The sequence below is a fragment of the Anomaloglossus baeobatrachus genome, chromosome 2 (genome assembly GCF_048569485.1).
Source record: "Anomaloglossus baeobatrachus isolate aAnoBae1 chromosome 2, aAnoBae1.hap1, whole genome shotgun sequence".
In the NCBI taxonomy this organism is placed as follows: domain Eukaryota; kingdom Metazoa; phylum Chordata; class Amphibia; order Anura; family Aromobatidae; genus Anomaloglossus; species Anomaloglossus baeobatrachus.
Window position 1 is genome coordinate 231,546,299 of NC_134354.1, and position 20,833 is coordinate 231,567,131.

A 20,833-nucleotide genomic window follows, 5' to 3' on the forward strand; every position below is an offset into this window, starting at 1 on the left:
TGATGTACCTACACTGGTTGGTTGTGGGTCCCTTTAATATGGATGGCGCCGCGTATGCGCTGCTATCCTATAGGCAGATCAAATCCAGGCACAGCATCATCAGTTTGGCGCATGCGCTATGGCTGGGTTACCTCTGCTACACTTAAATCTATACGCAGCGTCACTATTTTGGCGCATGCGTTATGGCTGGGACACCTCCGTCATTAGGTCGCGTGATTGGGTCATGTGGCGAAATATGGCTGCGCATATCAGCGTCCTCTGGTTGCATGGCAACCTCTCCCCTACCACCCTGTCATCAGTCTGGCGCGTGCGCTGTAGCTGGTTTATCTCTGGTGCATCCAATGCTTAAATCTATGCACAGCGTCATGACTTTGGCGCATGCGCTATGGCTGGGATACCCTCGTCATCAGGCCACGTGATCGGGTCATGTGGCAAAATATGGCGGTGCATATCGGCGTTCTCTGGTTGCACGGCGACCTCTCTCTCTCTCTCCACCCCGTCCATGCTGGTAAGCAATTTCCTCAAATCAAATGATGTATTTAAGACACACCAGCCACGATATACCTCACTTTCCCCTGAGGAAGCTACAACCTTGTTTAGCGATACGCGTGGGGCTACCACCCTACCCATCTCACGCATCCCATTGGCCTTTTACCCTGTGTTATCTGCATGCAGGCATGTGTCCTGCTACGCATGTGGCTCCATTCATCTCTCTAAGGCAGGTTACTGGTTGTGTATACTAGTGCAGTTCTCTTTGCGTCATTTAGTGTATGCATTTGTGTCTGTTATACTTGCATTGTCTGGTACCTGCATTATATCAATTACTGGGTAAATCTCTTTTTTGTTATTGAACCTATTAGGGTCTTGCTGCATTGTACATTATTGAACCAATTTGGGTCCTGCTTTACTGTACATTTTTATTGGAGTCTCGTATTTTGGGTTCTTTGGCCTGTTGAGGGGGTAGGGTGCTGTTTGGTGCCATATACCATTGGTACTAAATGTGTGTACAAGCTGTTGCTTTTTAATTGTTTTTATCTCATATCTGTGTTTTGGTATGTCTTTTTTTCATATAAATAAATGATATTTGCTACTATTTCTGGTGATCCCACTATATGCGCATTTTCTTTCTCGCTCTACGTCAATTTGTCCTTCATTATGTGCTAGTGGTTTTTGATCCCATTCTTATTCATCTACATATATACCCTTAGTGCCCTCCCATATGTGTTGTTCTAACACTGTCATCCATCACACCGGTCAGCATCGGACCCCCGCTACAGTGCGATCCTTTGTACAGCGAGCAGCCGCTGCAGACAGGACAGTGGTATGAGGGTGCTCCTGCACTCACTAACACTATATGCGGGCTGAAGTATCAATTAAAAGGCTTCCCTTATTTACATATGTAATAAAATAAGTTCTTTCTTTAAGCAGGATTATATATACTACCGCGCTGCCTTATAACATATACAAAGAGAGGGTAAATAGCTTGAAAATGCAGAACAATGGTGAATCTACAATCCCCAACAAACGATAATCATCAATGTATTAATAAACTAGACCATAAAAAAACCTGCTGATCAACCACTAATAGTGCTGAGGGATTGAGTGACGTCACTTTTCTCCTGGCTACAGAGGCCTGTTAAGGGTGATGTCACTCAGACCCTCAGCGCACCCTTCGTGGAATTCAGGGCCACTGCGAGCCGAGGCTCCCTGATCCCCACACACAGCAATGCTGCTCCACTGAATGTGGGCTAGACATCAACCTGTGTCCACAACGCGGGCTCAAAATCAGAGCGAGTGGATTAACAACAAACATACTGATCTAATATTCGCACTAAAGGCAAGCATTTAATCTTTCTCCTCAAAAGAACCAACCACCAGGATTTTGCTGTAAGAAGTAAAGGCCCCGTCACATTTAGCGACTTACCAGCGATCCCGACAACGATACGTCCTGATAAGGATCGCTGGTAAGTCGCTGGTGATATGTTACACAGTCAGACCTTACCAACGATGCAGGAACGATACAGGTCACAGTAGCGACCTGTATAACGATCTCGGCGGTCATTGCGACCCGGTCACGCAGCGTCAAACACAGCGATGCGTCCTGCCCAGCAGGACATACCCTTTGAAGAAAATGGGCCGGACCAATCTGCAACGACTAGCGATCTCACAGCAGAGGCCTGATTGCTGGTAGGTGTCACACATAACGAGATCACTGGCGAGATTGTTGCGGTGTCGCAGAAACTGTGACTCAGCAACGATCTCGTTAGCGATCTCGTTGTGTGTGACAGGGGCTTAAAGGCAGTGCCATACTTGCACTGGGCTGCTTAATCCAGGCATTGTGATGAAAGATGTGATGTTTGGTTGCTGACATATCTTTAATGAAAGTTGCAGAAATGCCCTGCACTTTGATTGACGTGTACATCGAGTGCAGGCCTTTGGTATATATTCTGTCTCCTGCGTCTTGTATTGCAAGCACTCTTTTCTTTATTTGAATATTGCGATGTGCCGCCATTGCTGCTGATACGTATTGCCACAGTAATTATGTCTTCATTAAAATGGCGACGGATTCCGCGCATGTGCGTACCAAATTTTCCGCTGCCATTTTGTTTGAATAACACTGCGGAGAAAACCATGAGCGGCATCGGCGAGTGCGCAGTTTGTTTTGCAAAATAGTCACAATTAATGCAGATCTATTAATTAATGCATAATTATGTCTTCCATAACAATCCCCAATCAACATGGTCGACAAGACATTTGTGTCAGCAACTTACCTGGAAAAGGGAGCTACCATGTAGCCTGGCAGGACTGAGAGGAGCCACAGGGCTCAGGGTACTCCAGAAGTGAATGCTAGAGAGCATGGCATTTGGGGTTAGCAATATAGGTGTCTGCAAAAGAAAAAAAGTGTCAGCAAGTCATTATTTTATAGTAAAAAAACAGATCATCATAGAACGTGCAATGTGATATGTCCTCTGTAACCATAGTGTACATATACATCTCTATTATCTATATATATAATTGCCTTATTCTGTCTGTCTGTCTATCTGTCTGTCTATCTGTCTATCTGTCTGTCTGTCATGCTCCGAAATTGTGTCCTTACGGTGACACAAAGCTGATTGGCCGCTGGGCTCGCCATGGCCCCGCCCCCCCACACGGATTGGCCTCTCGCCCCGGCTCTCTGCAGGCCCCGCCCCCCTCACGCAATCCACGCTCGCTCTGGCCCAACTGACACGGAGCCCCGATTCCCAGGTGAGTACACACACATCAGATCACACTCACTCTCACACTCACATCCACACATCACAACATGCTGGGATATCGCTTGCTTCTACACCGGCTCCGTCAGGATCCCGGCAGCGCCAGACATAACCTTGCGATGCTGGGATCTTCACGGAGGCCGTGAAAGCTGGTAACCATTATACACATCGGGTAACTAAGGTCCCTTAGTTACCCGATGTGTATCATAGTTAACAGTGTACAGCGGCTCACACTCACTCTCACACACACCTCACACACACATCACACACACATCACATCGCATCCACACATCAAGGTCCTGCAGCGCCGGAAAATACAGACACATAACAGCACACACATAACCGCACACACATACACACACACAAATCAGATCACACTCACACACACACATCACATCGCATCCAAATACTCACAACATCCTGGGATATCGCTTGCTTCTCGGCCTCGATACTGTGCTGTTGTGATCTTCCAGGACCTGCCGGAGGATCACATGGCCAGAAGCATGTGATATCCCCGGATGTTGTGAGTATAAGCGCGTATGTGCGATATCGTCAGTGTCTGTGTGTGTGAGTGGATGCGATCGGGTGTGTGTGAGTGTATGCCATCGGGTGTGTGTGAGTGGATGCCATCGGGTGTGTGTGAGTGGATGCGATCGGGTGTGTGTGAGTGGATGCGATCGGGTGTGTGTGAGTGGATGCGATCGGGTGTGTGAGTGTCGGCAGAGGAGCACGGCGTGCTGGAGGAGGCTGGGAGCAGAGAGGCTGATCATGGGGAAGGCTGGGAGGAGAGAGGCTGATGGTGGGGGAGGCTGGGACGAGGGAGGCTGATGCTGGTGGAGGCTGATGCTTGGGGAGGCTGGGAGCGGAAGGCTGATGCTGAGGGAGGCTGGGAGAGGGACGCTGGGAGGAAGGAGGCTGGGAGGAGAGAGGCTGATCCTGGGGAAGGCTGGGAAGGGGAGGCTGATGCTGGGGGAGGCTGGAAGGAGAGAGGCTGGAAGGAGAGAGGCTGATGCATGGGGAGGCTGATGCTGGGGGAGGCTGGAAGGAGAGAGGCTAATGCTGGTGGAGGCTGATGCTTGGGGAGGCTGATGCTGGGGGAGACTGGGAGGGGAAGGCTGATGCTGAGGGAGGCTGGGAGGAAGGAGGCTGGGAGGAGAGAGGCTGATCCTGGGGAAGACTGGGAACGGGAGGCTGATGCTGAGGGAGGCTGGAAGGAGAGAGGCTGATGCTGGGGGAGGCTGGAAGGAGAGAGGCTGATGCTGGTGGAGGCTGATGCTTGGGGAGGCTGATGCTGGGGGAGACTGGGAGCGGAAGGCTGATGCTGAGGGAGGCTGGGAGAGGGAGGCTGGGAGGAAGGAGGCTGGGAGGAGAGAGGCTGATCCTGGGGAAGGCTGGGAAGGGGAGGCTGATGCTGGGGGAGGCTGGAAGGAGAGAGGCTGATGCTGGTGGAGGCTGATGCATGGAGAGGCTGATGCTGGGGGAGACTGGGAGCAGAAGGCTGATGCTGAGGGAGGCTGGGAGGAAGGAGGCTGGGAGGAGAGAGGCTGATCCTGGGGAAGGCTGGGAAGGGGAGGCTGATGCTGAGGGAAGCTGGAAGGAGAGAGGCTGATGCTGGGGGAGGCTGGAAGGAGAGAGGCTGATGCTGGGGAAGGCTGATGCTGAGGGAGGCTGGGAGGGGAAAGCTGATGCTGGGGAAGGCTGGGAGGACGGAGGCTGGGAGGAGAGAGGCTGATCCTGGGAAGGCTGGGAGAGGGAGGCTGATGCTGGAGGAGGCTGGAAGGAGAGAGGCTGATGCTGGCGGAGGCTGATGCTGGGGAGGCTGGGAGAGGGAGGCTGATGCTGAGGGAGGCTGGGAGGAGGGAGGCTGGGAGAGGTAGGCTGAGAGAAGAGAGGCTGATGCACACACACACACACACACACACACACACACACACACACACGCGCGCGCACTGCACAACACACCACACACACACACACACACTGGGAACCACAAACAACTGCCCTACACAGACACCCACACATACAGACAACGCTGCACACACAGACAACGCTGCACACACAAACACCGCGGCACACACAAATATACGCACATACCGCACAACACACACATTGCTCAAAACATACCTCCCCCCAAAACACACCACACACACACAAACCGCGCAACACACACACAACGCTACAGACACACAGCGCTCCACAAACAACGCAACACACGCAACACACATACAACACCGCTCTCACCCCCCGTCACACCCAGACAACACCCAGAACATGTACAGCGCCTACACAAACACTTGGTAACTACAGACAACAACATCTCTCTCTATATATATATATATAACAAAAATCATACATGAACTACACAATACGTAAATTCTAGAATACCCGATGCGTAGAATCGGGCCACCTTCTAGTACTGTATAAAAGCCTTATAAACATACGATGTAGCTCTATGTGCACAGGATATTACCTACTGTAATTTCCAGTTTGTCGGTGACAGCTTGTGTAGTATTATCCCATAGCATGACTCATCATACGGTATTATAGTCTCACACTTTTAACCCCTTACCGTCGAAGCCAGATTTTCACCTTCCATACAAGACCAATTGTTTTTTTTCAAATCTGACGTATCACTTTATGCGCTAATTACCTGGTTCTATATATTTCAGTGATTGTTTTTTAAACACATTGTACTTTAGGTTCGTGGTAGATTTAGATCTGAAAATATCTAAAGTCTGACAAAAATGTATAAAAATTGGCAATTTTAAAAACATTCTGCTTTTAAAACAGAAAGGCGTAACACACAAAATAGTTAATAAACAGCATTTACAACAAGTCTATGTTACAGGATCTCTTTTTTTTCCCTTCAACTTTTTATTTTGAAAAGATTTATACAATTATAATAACAATCACAGGTAATAAATGAACAGTACATTTCACAGACATGCAGAACCATACATCAAAACAGTACAGTCTCTGATCTTAGAACCAGATTCTTATGAATATTCTACCATACAAGAGGAAGCGAATTCTCATACTAGAAATCAAAAAGTACCCAGCAAGCAAATAACCCCTCCCTAAATACAGACCTGCACCCAGGGGTCTGTGCAAAACCCTCCTGAACGACCCGTCAAATCTGAAGATTATCCACAGGAGTATCCCAAGCAGTCCACGTCAGATTAAACGTATCCATTGTATCATGGAGCTGTGCTGTCAACCATTCCATAACTCTAACATCCTTAACCCCGGCATATAAATCTGAAACTGATGATGGAGGGGCCACCCTCTTCCAAAATAAGGATAGTAAGTATTTAGCGGCCGTAAGGATATGTAGGACAAGTTTTATTTCCCACCTGCCTAATGATGATGGTAATACATTTAGTAGATATGTCACCGAGTCTCTGCTAATCACTCTATCAATTACCTCTCGTATTAAAGACTCCCCCCTCAGTCCAGAAACACGTAATCCCTGGACACATCCAAAAAATATGATATAGGGATGCCCCCCCCTCCGCCACACCTCCAACATCTATCTGGGAAGGCACAATTAAATCTATCTAGAAGGTCTGGGGTATGATACCATGTCATAAGAACTTTAACTAGATTCTCCATAGAGAGTGCTCACAGAAGACCGAAATGCTCTAGACCACACCACAGACCAGAATGATTCCGGTAAAGAACGGCCTATCCAACCCTCCCATCTCTTCATGTAAGAGTGTGGAAATTATCCCGTAGGTCTGTAAATGATTTCAATTTTAGCGTGACTGGATTTACTATGTCCCAAAAGCAAAAAAGACCGGCTTTTGTCCATTGGGCCATCACCCCTGGGCTCATGCCCTCAGTGATGTGTGGGGTAAACAGGAAAGGGGTCAGAAGAGAGGCATGAATCGCCAACTGGAACTTCAGTCTCTACTGCCGCCAAATATCCCTTGTGAGGGCCATGGGTCCCAAAAGATCTTTAGAAGGTACCGTATTTTTCGGATTATAAGACGCACTTTTCCTCCCAAAACTTTGGGAGGAAAATGAGGGGTGCGTCTTAAAATCCAAATGTAGCTTACCGGGGGGTTGTGCAGAGGGGTCAAAGGAGGCAGGGACATGCTCTGTGCAATGCACTGTGCTGCCAGCGCTGCTGGTCTGTGCAACGCTGTTTTGTGAATCGGGCAGCGCTGCTCTGTTCTGTTTGGAGCCGCTCCGTTCTGCTCGGCTGCTCTGTGCACGGCTCCTCCGTTCTGCTCGGCTGCGCCATCACCAGCCCCGCACAGAGCAGAGCGGCGTCGCCGACCCCGCACGGAGCAGAGTGACAGCGCCGGCCCCGCACGGAGCAGAGTGACAGCGGCCCCCCACGGAGCAGAGTGAGAGCGGCCCCGCACGCAGCAGAGTGACAGCGGCCCCGCACAGAGCAGCACCCGCACTGAGTATCTGGGCCCCCCTCTATACTACTTGCAGTACTACAGTACCGCCCCTGCCTCCTTTGACCCCTGCTCCTCTGCAGGCCCCCCTCCGTGGTAAGATACCACCAGATTATAAACGAACCCCATATTTTTTTTTTTTGTACCTTTTTTTCCCTCCAAATTTGGGGTGTGTCTTATAAAACGAAAAAATACGGTATGTCATACGGGCGACCCCATATTAGAGAGCTTGGATGAAAGGGTGCCAGCCAAAGCTTCTCGATCTCCGTCCATTTGTTGTAAGCCAGAGTTGTCCATGAAGCTAAACAGCGTCACTGCGAGGCGAAATAATAGAGTGAGGTTCGGACACGACAAACACCCCCTCATCCGAGCTGCACAGAGGACAGAATCGGGAATGTGATGCCTTCCTGAATGCCAAATAAAACTTCATGAGGGTTGACTGCATTTTTTTTAAGACCCCCATAGGTGCCCATACTGGGAGTGTTTCAGAAAGGTAGAGGAATCTAGGGAGAATAGACATTTTGACAGTGGCAATTTTACCGAGGAAAGAAATCTGCAAAGAGGACCACTTCTTGAGTTGATTTTCTACTTCACGTATTAGGGGAGGAAAGTTTGCCTGATCTACTGTCTTATAACTAGGGGTAATCTTAACTCCCAAGTATCGTAAAGAATCTGTGCATCAAGTGTATTTAAAATTTTGTTTGAGCTGCTGTAATTTAGGTTCTGGTATATTAATAGGCAACGCCTCAGTTTTATCAGAGTTTAATTTATACCCTGAGAATTCAGCATATTGGGCTAATACCTCATGTAAATTTGGAAGAGAGACTATAGGGTTGGTCAAGGACAGTAAAACATCATCCGCAAACAGAGCCACCTTGAAGGATGTAGCCCTAACACACACCCCCCATAATGTCAGGGTTCAGTCGAATTTGAGCAGCCAGTGGTTTGATACTAAGTACATACAATAGCGGGGACAATGGACATCCCTGCTGCGTGCAATTTCGGATGGGCAAGGAACCCGAGTGGGCATGAGGTAGAAGTATTGCCGCAGAAGGGGAGGCGTACAATCCCCTCAGCGCCAAAATAAAAGGCCCCGACAGGCCGAAGTGATCCAGTAAAGCAAACATAAAAGGACCAATCCAACCTGTCGAACACCTTTTCTGCATCTAATCCCAAAAAGAGGCCCTCCCGTCTCTCCCTATTCAACACTTCCACCGGATTCAGTTACACCGGATCACCTGCTTTCCGCACAAAGTACCCCGTACAATAAAAACAGGCCCCATAAGGTCTGCCTCCCACGCAGTCACCTGAAATGGGTAGGTGTGGGAAATTAATATGGCCACTCCTGCTTTCTTATTAGTGCTTACCGCTGAGAATGATTGGGGAAACTAATAGCGGGCAAAATTAAAAGAGATTTTCTCTCTTTTCACCATTGCAGCAGGCTTCTCTTCCGGGTTCTCCTTGTCAGTTTCAGACGCGCACTGCGCATGCGCAGTGCGCGTCTGAAGCCGGCGATTGAACACCTGGAAACGAAGCCTGCTGCAATGCGCGCAGGAAAGAATGAGCGATGGGGACGTCGCTCCATGGTATCACGCCCACAGGGGCGTGATACCACGGAAACATGCAGAAGTCCATAGGGCAAGGCGCCGCCCCTGTGACCACATTCCCTGCTATTTAAATACGAAATATGAAGGTAATAAAACGTTTTTTATTACTTTCATATTATACAATTTTACAACACAGGGATGGGTCGGGAGGTGTAATTAGGGCACACATGCGTCTGCCGATAGGTCAGAACGCATATTCTAGGTGACAGGTTCCCTTTAACACACAGGATATCCATTGAGCAGCGGCAAGTAACAGGAGAAAACTGCTCAGTTATATAGTCCAAGTTATTGTTTCCACTTTCTTGTTGTTTTTTCTGCTTTGATACTAATGCTTGATTCCTATTTTGTCTGTGTGGAGTACTTGGTGAAATTGGATCATTCCCTGCTGGGAGTGTCTGTATACTTAGCTTCATGATTCTGCAAAGTGTTTTGCCATGCTTGGTATTAATTCAGTCCCTCATCTAGATTAGTGTTTTTGGATTCCAGTAACAGTGTGCTGATACAGTGGGGGAGAGGTTGTGTGACCTCAGGGTTTTTTTCCATATCAGGCGTGCTGGTATTTATTAGGGTTTTTACGGCTGCAGACAGTTGCTCCTTCCTATCCTTTCCTATAAAGATAGTTTGGGCCTCACCTTTGCTGAATCTGTTTTTTTTCTTGCTTTGTATTGTGTTTTCCTATATCACCATAGTCTTTACATGTGGTGGGGCTATCTATATCTTTGGGGATAACATAGAAGGAAAAGTGCACAGAACTGCTTACCCTATTCAAGAGGTAGTAAGATAATCCCGTTTCACCACTAAGCAGTGTGGTTGTTGCTTTAGAACATCGGGCATAATCCTGAAAAAATTCCTGGTATGATGGAAGCTGCTGTCTCAACCGTGGTGCTATTGCCCAGACGAAGCCATCAATTCATAGAAAATAAAAGAGCGGGCAGCACTCTGCGGTAGCTTTAGACAGCTTAGCAAACTTTGTATGGACCCGTGAAATCGCCCCTAGAGGTGCGAAACGGTACCGTCGTCCTCGTGCTCCCCTCCCTCCACTCCCTCATGTCTGTTATACCTGTCAGCATCAAAAAATAAAGCTGTCTAAAGCTACCGCAGAGTGCTGCCCGCTCTTTTATTTTCTATATCTTTGGGGATTGCTCCGAGGCAGATTAGCTTTCTTATATCTCTATCTGTAAGAATATTTAGTTCTCCGGCTGTGTCGAGATGACTAGGTCATCGTAGGCTTGTCCCACGGCTACTTCTAATTGTGTGTCAGGATTAGGTCTGCAGTCCATTAACCCCTTCACGACCGGCCGATTTTTCGCTTTCCGTTTTTTTTTTTCGCCATTCTTTTTCTGAGAGACGTAACTTTTTATTTTTCAGTCAATATGGTCATGTGAGGGCTCATTTTTTGCGGAACGAGCTGTACTTTTAAATGAAACCATCAGTTTTACCATATTGTGTACTAGAAAATGGCAAAAAAATTCCAAATGCTGAAAAATTGCAAAAAAAGTGCGATAGCACTATGGTTTTTGAGATATTTTATTCACTGTGTTCACTATGTGGTAAAACTGATGTGTGGGTGTGATGCCTCAGGTCAGTGCGAGTTCGTAGACACCAAACATGTATAGGTTTACTTTTATATAAGGGGTTAAAAAAAAATCGGAAGTTTGTCCGAAAAAAGTGGCGCACGTTTTACGTCATATTCTGTGACCCGTAGCGTTCTCATTTTTCGGGATCTTAGGCTCAATGACGGCTTATTTTTTGCGTCTCGAGCTGACGTTTTTAACGGTACCATTTTTGCGCAGATGCTACGTTTTGATTGCCTCTTATTGCATTTTGCGCAAAAGTTGTGGCGACAAAAAAACGTCGTTTTGGCGTTTGGAATTTTTTTGCCGCTACGCCGTTTACTGATCAGATTAATTGATTTTATATTTTGATAGATTGGGCGTTTCTGAACGCGGCGATACCAAATGTGTGTATATTTTTTATTTTTTTAACCCTTTAATTTTCAATGGGGCGAATGGGGGGTGATTTGAACTTTTAGGTTTTTTTTTAATTTTTTTAAACTTATTTTTTAAGTTTTTTTTTTTATTTTACTAGTCCCCCTAGGGGGCTATTGCGATCAGCATTCCGATCGCTCTGCAGTATCTGCTGATCACAGCTGCAAGGCTGTAAACAGCAGATACGCTGTCTTTCTCTTTTGCTGTGCCCCGGGCACAGCGAAAGTGAAACCAAGTCAGGTGTAGTACAGGAGTCATCACATGACCCTGTGCTACCATGACAACTATCGGGAGTCACGTGATTGCGTCACGTGACTTCCGGTATCGGGCGGTAAGGAAAATATTACCGCAATCGCGCTTATAATGGCGCTGTCATGTATTGACAGCGCCATATAAGGGGTTAATCGGCACGAGCAGATAACGATTCTGCTCGTGCCTAGCAGGCACACATCTCAGCTGTGAAAATCAGCTGAGATGTGCGCCGATCGCGGCATGCTGCCGCCGGAGGACCGCGGGCAGTAACATTATGTCATTTAGGACGTAATTTTACGGCCCGCGGTCGTTAAGGGGTTAAGGTTACAGCTACTCTATTACCTTTTGGCCTTCCCCTTTTTTTTGATACTCCTCGGTCCCTGAATCATAACACTCCAGGGCCTTTATGCACGTCGGCCATCTGAGCAGGGGTGCCATATCCTGACCTATCTCCTGCCCGTTGATTGCCAGGTTCCATCCCCTGCCCTGTGCCTTCTCTAGGAGGCTTATGAGCTTTCCGTGGCCCGCTCTATATCTGTGATTTTCCCTGATTGGCTTGGGAACTTTAGTCTTCTGTGGCCCTGCCATGCTATCCCCCGGGGGCACATATGGGGCCTCTCCAATGCCTGGCACGCCCTGCTCCTCATCCCCCTTCCAGGGCCGGAGAGTCCCCCCAGATCAGCATCCTGGATCCTGCATGTGTGCACACTGTCCACTGGAGAGGGGGGGTGACTGAGCCCTATCAAGCCCCACATCGTGAACCGTTGGATCCGGGGGAGTGAGGTGACAACTGGCATCGCTCTACATGATTGCCTTGCTCTCATGAGGCAGGAAGCCTATGAATTTGATAAAGTGATGGATATATCCTTGGAAGACCCTGAGTTAACGCTCTTTGTGGATGGATCAAGATATGCAGACCAAGAAGGACGGTTCCACATGAGTATGACGTGGTAAGATAAGACGCTATGCTGATAGAAAAGCTGCTACCTGCAACCTGTCTGCACAAGATGCAAAAGGTATGTGCTCTCAGTGAAGCCTGCAAGATGGCAGCCAATATCTACTCTGTATGGAAAAACAACAGCATCAGCAGAACATCCACCATAACAGTGTGTCATAAGCACCTTTTTTGCTTAAACTATTTTTTTGCCTCTAAAACCTACACTACAGTTCAAAAGTTTGGGGTCACCCAAACAATTTAGTCTTTTCCATGAAAAATCATACTTTTATCAAATGAGTTGCATATTGAATAGAAAATATCGTCCAGACATTGACTAGGTTAGAAATAATGATTTTTCCTGAAAATAATAATTTTCTCCTTCTTTCTTTTGCTCTAGTCACAGAATGCTCCTTTAAAGCAATTTCAGCTTTGCAGACCTTTGGCATTCTAGCTGTTAATTTGATGAGGTAATCTGGAGATATTTCCCCCCCATGCTTCCAGAAGCCCCTCCCACAAGTTGCATTGGCTTGATGGGCACTATAGGCGTACCATACGGTCAAGCTGCTCCCACAACAGCTCAATAGGGTTGAGATCTAGTGACTGGGCTGCCACTCCATTACAGATAGAAAACCAGCTTACTGCTTCTTCCCTAAATATTGAGGCCCCGCCCACCACCACCAGCCTGCCTGCTAAACAGCTTTAACATGGCTCAAGGTAAATTTGCCATAACTTTATTACATGACATGTCATTGGCACTGTTTTAGGGAAAGCTTTCTATGGGTAATCTACCCCTTGACTCATGTGCTTTTCCTTTCTTTCTCCTGGCTATTTGGCCTGTTTGTAATCTGACCCACGTGTTTAGTAGCTGGCTTTCCATCTGCTGGTGATGTTTGTGCATTCTTTGTGTCTGGCGACTTTAAGACTCTGTTCGCCTATACTGTCTGTCCTTATGTCACGCACACTTTATTATTAAAAATTCTGTGTATTTCACCATATAATTTGTTTTTGATCTCTTTTACTTACCAGCGGTCTTCCTTTTATTCTATATACTGGTATAATTGATCACTGGGATCCTTTTTTGGTTTTTCTTCCCTAAATAGTTCATGTATAATTTGGAGGTGTGTTTTGGGTCATTGTTCTGTTGTAGGATGAAATTGGCTCCAATCAAGCGCTGTCCACAGGGTATGGCATGGCGTTGCAAAATGGAGCGATAGCCTTCCTTACTCAAAATCCCTTTTACCTTGTACAAATTTCCCACTTTACCAACACCAAAGCAAATCCAGACCATCACATTACCCCCGCCATGCTTGACAGATGGCGTCAGGCACCCTTCCAGCATCTTTTCAGTTGTTCTGCGTCTCACAAATCATCTTCTTTGTGATCCAAACACCTCAAACTTCGATTCGTCTGTCCAAAACACTTTTTTCCAATATTACTCTGTCCAATGTCGGTGTTCTTTTACCCATATTAATCTTTTCCTTTTATTAGCCAGTTTCAGATATGGCTTTTCCTTTGCCACTCGGTCCTGAAGGCCAGCATCCCGGAGTCGCCTCTTCACTGTAGACGGTGACACTGGCGTTTTGCGGGTACTATTTAATGAAGCTGCCAGTTGAGGACCTGTGAGGCGTCAATTTCTCAAACTAGAGACTCTAATGTACGTGTCTTGTTGCTCAGTTCTGCAGCAGGGCCTCCCACTTCTCTTTCTACTCTGGTTAGAGCCTGTTTGTGCTCTCCTCTGAAGGGAGTAGTACACACCGTTGTAGGAATTCTTCAGTTTCTTGGCAATTTCTCGCATGGAATATCCTTCATTTTTAAGAACAAGAATAGACTGTCAAGTTTCACATGAAAGTTCACTTTTTCTGGCCATATTGAGAGTTTAATGGAACCAACATATGTAATGCTTCAGATTCTCAACTAGCTCAAAGGAAGGTCAATTTTATAGCTTCTCTAATCAGCAAAACTGTTTTCAGCTGTGCTAACATTTTCAAGGGATTTTTAAACATCCATTAGCCTTCTAACAAAGTTAGCAAACACAATGTACCATTAGAACACTGGAGTGGTGGTTGTTGGAAATGGGCCTCTATAAACCTATGTAGATATTGCATTAAATTCCAGACGTTAGCAGCTAGAATAGTCATTTACCACATTAACAAATTATAGAGTGTATTTCTGTTTAATTTGTTAGCTTCATTGAAAAAAAATGTGGTTTCCTTTCAAAAATAAGGAAATATCTAAGTGACCCTAAACTTTTGAACTGTAGTGTAGGTGTGTCTTATGGTACAGTATGTTTTACAGTCCGAATAATAGAGTAATAATTTGGAGCACGGTGTGTACACAAATATATACACAGAAACATACATACCCAGAATCCAAAGTCATAGCCTACCTAACCATAATATAGGCGATAACTTATTGATTGCTGGTGGTCCAACAACTGGAACAACCTCTGCTCCAATCACTGTCTTTGGGACAGCAGGTACTCTACTCTCCTTTTTCAGCAGTCCCATAGATAATGAATAGTCTGAGCTTGTGCATCCCCGCTGGATTCTTCATGGGGCTCTGCAGACCATGGTTCTTAAGGAAGATTGGAGCAGTGATAAGTTATCCCCTAAACCAGGGGTGGGGAACCTCCGGCCCGCGGGCCGTATGCGGCCCGCCATGACCTTTTCTGCGGCCCCCGGGCACATTGCACAGTCCACAGAGCTCGGGAGGCAGCAGCGTCTTGCTTGCTGCTGGCCCTTTAAACCCTGTATGGCTTACGTCCTCATGCTAGCGTGAGGACGTACTTTGTGGGTGGAGTTAGCGCTCAACTCGCTCTTTTTCCACAGAAGAGAAGCTACTACCTCAGCGTCCGACAGGTGTGTTTGTGCTCCCATGCCTGTGTGTGCCCCTGCACATCCCCACTGCAGCCTGTGCTCCGTGCAGCGTCCCATCCACCTTGCGCATTCCCACTGCAGCCTGTTCTCCGTGCAGTGTCCCGTCCTCCTCGTGCATTCCCACGGCAGCCTGTGCTCCTCACTCTCCCCCACGGCAGCCTGTGCTCCTCACTCTCCCCCACGGCAGCCTGTGCTCCTCACTCTCCCCCACGGCAGCCTGTGCTCCTCACTCTCCCCCACGGCAGCCTGTGCTCCTCACTCTCCCCCACGGCAGCCTGTGCTCCTCACTCTCCCCCACGGCAGCCTGTGCTCCTCACTCTCCCCCACGGCAGCCTGTGCCCCTGTGGCCTCCCCACGGCAGCCTGTGCCCCTGTGGCCTCCCCACGGCAGCCTGTGTCCCTGTGGCCTCCCCACGGCAGCCTGTGCCCCTGTGGCCTCCCCACGGCAGCCTGTGCCCCTGTGGCCTCCACACTGCTGCCTATGCCCCTGCGGCCTTCACACTGCTGCCTGTGCCCCCCTGGTATGTCAGAACCCCTAGCAATGTCCTTAAATTTCTCCCAGCCCTCCCAAGTGATATATAATCCTCCCTAGTGATGTCTAGTCCTCCCAGCCCTCCCCAGTGATGTCTAGTCCTCCCAGCCCTCCCCAGTGATGTCTAGTCCTCCCAGCCCTCCCCAGTGATGTCTAGTCCTCCCAGCCCTCCCCAGTGATGTCTAGTCCTCCCAGCCCTCCCCAGTGATGTCTAGTCCTCCCAGCCCTCCCCAGTGATGTCTAGTCCTCCCAGCCCTCCCCAGTGATGTCTAGTCCTCCCAGCCCTCCCCAGTGATGTCTAGTCCTCCCAGCCCTCCCCAGTGATGTCTAGTCCTCCCAGCCCTCCCCAGTGATGTCTAGTCCTCCCAGCCCTCCCCAGTGATGTCTAGTCCTCCCAGCCCTCCCCAGTGATGTCTAGTCCTCCCAGCCCTCCCCAGTGATGTCTAGTCCTCCCAGCCCTCCCCAGTGATGTCTAGTCCTCCCAGCCCTCCCCAGTGATGTCTAGTCCTCCCAGCCCTCCCCAGTGATGTCCAGTCCTCCCAGCCCTCCCCAGTGATGTCTAGTCCTCCCAGCCCTCCCCAGTGATGTCCAGTCCTCCCAGCCCTCCCCAGTGATGTCCAGTCCTCCCAGCCCTCCCCAGTGATGTCCAGTCCTCCCAGCCCTCCCCAGTGATGTCCAGTCCTCCCAGCCCTCCCCAGTGATGTCCAGTCCTCCCAGCCCTCCCCAGTGATGTCTAGTCCTCCCAGCCCTCCCCAGTGATGTCTAGTCCTCCCAGCCCTCCCCAGTGATGTCTAGTCCTCCCAGCCCTCCCCAGTGATGTCTAGTCCTCCCAGCCCTCCCCAGTGATGTCTAGTCCTCCCAGCCCTCCCCAGTGATGTCTAGTCCTCCCAGCCCTCCCCAGTGATGTCTAGTCCTCCCAGCCCTCCCCAGTGATGTCTAGTCCTCCCAGCCCTCCCCAGTGATGTCTAGTCCTCCCAGCCCTCCCCAGTGATGTCTAGTTCTCCCAGCCCTCCCCAGTGATGTCTAGTCCTCCCAGCCCTCCCCAGTGATGTCTAGTCCTCCCAGCCCTCCCCAGTGATGTCTAGTCCTCCCAGCCCTCCCCAGTGATGTCCAGTCCTCCCAGCCCTCCCCAGTGATGTCTAGTCCTCCCAGCCCTCCCCAGTGATGTCCAGTCCTCCCAGCCCTCCCCAGTGATGTCCAGTCCTCCCAGCCCTCCCCAGTGATGTCCAGTCCTCCCAGCCCTCCCCAGTGATGTCCAGTCCTCCCAGCCCTCCCCAGTGATGTCCAGTCCTCCCAGCCCTCCCCAGTGATGTCTAGTCCTCCCAGCCCTCCCCAGTGATGTCTAGTCCTCCCAGCCCTCCCCAGTGATGTCTAGTCCTCCCAGCCCTCCCCAGTGATGTCTAGTCCTCCCAGCCCTCCCCAGTGATGTCTAGTCCTCCCAGCCCTCCCCAGTGATGTCTAGTCCTCCCAGCCCTCCCCAGTGATGTCTAGTCCTCCCAGCCCTCCCCAGTGATGTCTAGTCCTCCCAGCCCTCCCCAGTGATGTCTAGTTCTCCCAGCAATGTATATGCCCTCAGCATCTCCTGTGATGTATATGCCCTCAGCATCTCCTGTGATGTATATGCCCTCAGCATCTCCTGTGATGTATATGCCCTCAGCATCTCCTGTGATGTATATGCCCTCAGCATCTCCTGTGATGTATATGCCCTCAGCATCTCCTGTGATGTATTTACAGCAGTCCCAGCTGACACAAACGTGGAAAAACAGTTGTGAGAAGCAATAAGATCAATATTGAATAATATAGCCGCACCAAAAACAAGAAGCTTCAGCCGCCACGATGAGTTAATTGTTTGACTAAGTATAGCAGGGTAATTTTAAGTTGATAGTTTTGTGCGGCCCCCGAAGGTTGGTAGAAAATTCCAAATGGCCCTCGGCATTAAAAAGGTTCCCCACCCCTGCCCTAAACAGTAGCTAGGGAGCTAACTTTCGATCCAGGGAACACCTATCTATAGGGCAACAGTCCCCCTTATAATCTAATAAAATGTCCTGTAATTATTGTGCAGAATAGCAAGATCACAGCGATACAAAATTTCTATATCATTTTTATGTTACCATTTTTTTTTTACATCTTTGCAGTCAAACACTAATTTCATTTTTATAGTGGAACCTTGGTTAACGAGAACAATCCGTTCTGGGAGTGTGCTTGTTAACCAAGTTACTCGTTCAGCAAAGCAAGATTTCCCATAGGAAATCATTGCAATGCAGACAATTCGTTCCACAACCTGTTAAATGTCCCATTCCACACACGTACAAACACACACAAACACGCAGAAACACACATATTATGCTCACCTTACCTTCCGTTCCCTTGCCGGCCTCATGGAACTTGTAGTTCGCCCGTACACGCTGTGTATCGGGTAACCATGCGACCAATGCCGACGCTTCCGCTCCCAGCACGCTGACGTCAAAAGGCAGGAGCCGCTTGCCTCTGATTGGCCAGCGCGCTGCCGTTGAGCAGCGGCTGACAGCGGAAGTTCCTCCCTCGTGGCTACAGGATGTGTATCGGTAACCATCGCGACGAGGGTGGACCTTCACCTGTCAGCCGCTACTCAAAGGCAGCGCGCTGGCCAATCAGAGGCAAGCGGCTCCTGCCTTTGACGTCAGAGCGCTGGGAGTAGAAGTGTCGGCATCGGTCACATGCTTACCCGATACACAGCGTGTACGGGTGAACTACAAGTTCCACGAGGCCAGCGTGGGAAAGGAAGGTAAGGTGAGCATAATATATGTGTGTGTGTGTGTGTGTGTGCCTGTTTGTCTGTGTGTGTGTTTGTGCATACATGTGTGTGTTTGTGTGGACTGCAAGAGCGGGTTAGAGCGCGGTGGATGTACGGAACCGGAAGTGTGTGCGGTGAGTATTTTGCTCGTACAGCAAAGCTTTCTCGTAAACAGAGTTACAAATTTACAGCAAGCTTTGCTCGTTCAGCAAAATACTCGCTAACTGGGCTACTCATTAAGCAAAGTTCCACTGTAACTTGAAAACAAAAGGTCCAGTCAAATGTTGTCAGAATGGAAGATGTGGTGTCACATCTGTTTCCATTTGGGCTCTGAAAATGACAAAGTAAGCTTAAGGCTATGTGTGCATGTTGCGTTTTGAACTACACCGTGTCACTGACAAAATGCATGCATTTTGCTACCCCAGCAAAGTCTGTGAGAAGTCAAAATTTCCATCCGCACGTTGCTCTTTTTTCGGCAGCGTTTTGTTTGATAAATATTTGTCAAAATCGTTGCGTAAAAAAAAGCAGCATGTCACTTCTTCATTGCGTTTTGTGAACATTTTCCACACTTTGAAATGAATGAGGTGTGTAGAAACGCAACCAGAATGTTTAGCTGTGCGCTTGCACTGCATTTTGGTTGCATTTTGGATCCGTTCTTGTAAACAAAAACACAGGTCTTTCTCTCTCCCTCCTTCATACTCACCGATCACGGGAGCAGCTGTCACACTGCTCTTGCGGCTTCTCCTGCTTCTGAAAGTGCCGGCTGCTCATTAGGCTCATCTCATATTCACTGCTTCCCCCGGTGCCTATGATTGGTTGCAGTCAGACGCGCTCCCACGCTGAGTGACAGCTGTCTCACTACAACCAATCACAGCCGCCCGTGGGCGGGTCTATATTGTGCAGTAAAATAAATTAAAAAAAACAAAACACGTGCGGGTATCACCCCCAATTGATACCCAGCCAAGATAAAGCTTCACAGCTTCTGTCTGGTATTCTCGGACTGGGAAAGCCTATCGTTTTTAGGCTGCCCCCCCCCCCCAGCCTAAAAATATTAGCTAGCAGCCGCCCGGAATTGCAGCATCCATTAGATGCCACAGTCCCGGGACCTTACCCGGCTCATCTCGATTACCTTGGTGCATTGGCAATCGAGGTAATAAGGAGTTAATGGCAGCCCATAGCTACCACTAAGTGGTTAATCATGGCAGGCGTCTATGAGACACCACCCATGGTTAATCTGTAAGTGAAAGTAAATAAACACAAAAATCCTTTATTTGGAATAAAAGACAAAAAAAACACCCTCTTTCATCACTTTATTAACCACCAAACACCTTTCCAGGTCCAAAGTAATCCACACGAGGTCCCACGACGCTTCCAGCTCTGCTACATCTGAAGCTCACACCGAGCGCCAAACAACAAGACTTCCTTCTGTGAGCTTCACGCAGCAACTGAAGTGAGTTGCACTATCAGCGGTGACGTCACTCAGGTTAGCCGCGGCCACAGCTGGAGTCCTCAACCTTTGAAAGCAAATCACCCGAGTGACTGAAGTAAGCCGCGCGATCAGTGGGACGTCACTCATGTGATTTCTGGTCACAGATGGAGTCCTTCCCCTGTGACCGCAAATCAGGCCGTGACACAGAGACAGAGCCGCGCGATTAGAATGAACTCAGGTGAAGGTCTGACATCACAACTGTGGGCCCCGCACTACTGCCTGTGTCGCAAAACTGACATCAGAGGTTCAACCGAGTTCATTCTCATCACATTGCTCTGTCTCTGTCTGCAGTCAGTCATGCTATTCTATTTTTTCTGTGTATTCTGCGACTATCAAATCCTGTCCTATCATATTTTATTTCTTCTTTAAAAACGCACTGTCCAAAATGCAGCACAAAAACGCAGGGAAAATGCATTTAAAACGCATGTTTTTACCTCTTTTTTTGTCAAACACAGTGTTTACATCTAACTAGAAAGAAATTGTTTTTAGAGGCAGTATATCAAATTTTTACTAGCAATCCTACCTTCATTAAATATTTAAAACATAAATTTTTATTAGATAAGTTTAAAAATACAAAATAATCCCACACCGTGAGTGAATACACACAACCAACAAAAACAAAAATTCGGACACGATGAGGCCACAATTGGGGACCTCCTTATATGCGGAGTTATTGTGGAAATCTCGGTACTGTCTATCTAGATTAGGGCAAAAAAG

General features: G+C 48.4%; 1 protein-coding gene across 1 annotated transcript in view; it reads right to left on the minus strand.

The window, feature by feature from the left end:
• The window catches only part of ELK4 (ETS transcription factor ELK4), a 63,329-nt gene that overhangs the window by 11,765 nt on the left and 30,731 nt on the right, over nt 1-20,833 (minus strand). Inside the window, exon 4 of the mRNA XM_075335691.1 lies at nt 2,772-2,885. Within this exon, the coding sequence (XP_075191806.1) occupies nt 2,772-2,885 (114 nt within the window). The remainder of the gene's footprint in view (nt 1-2,771; nt 2,886-20,833) is intronic.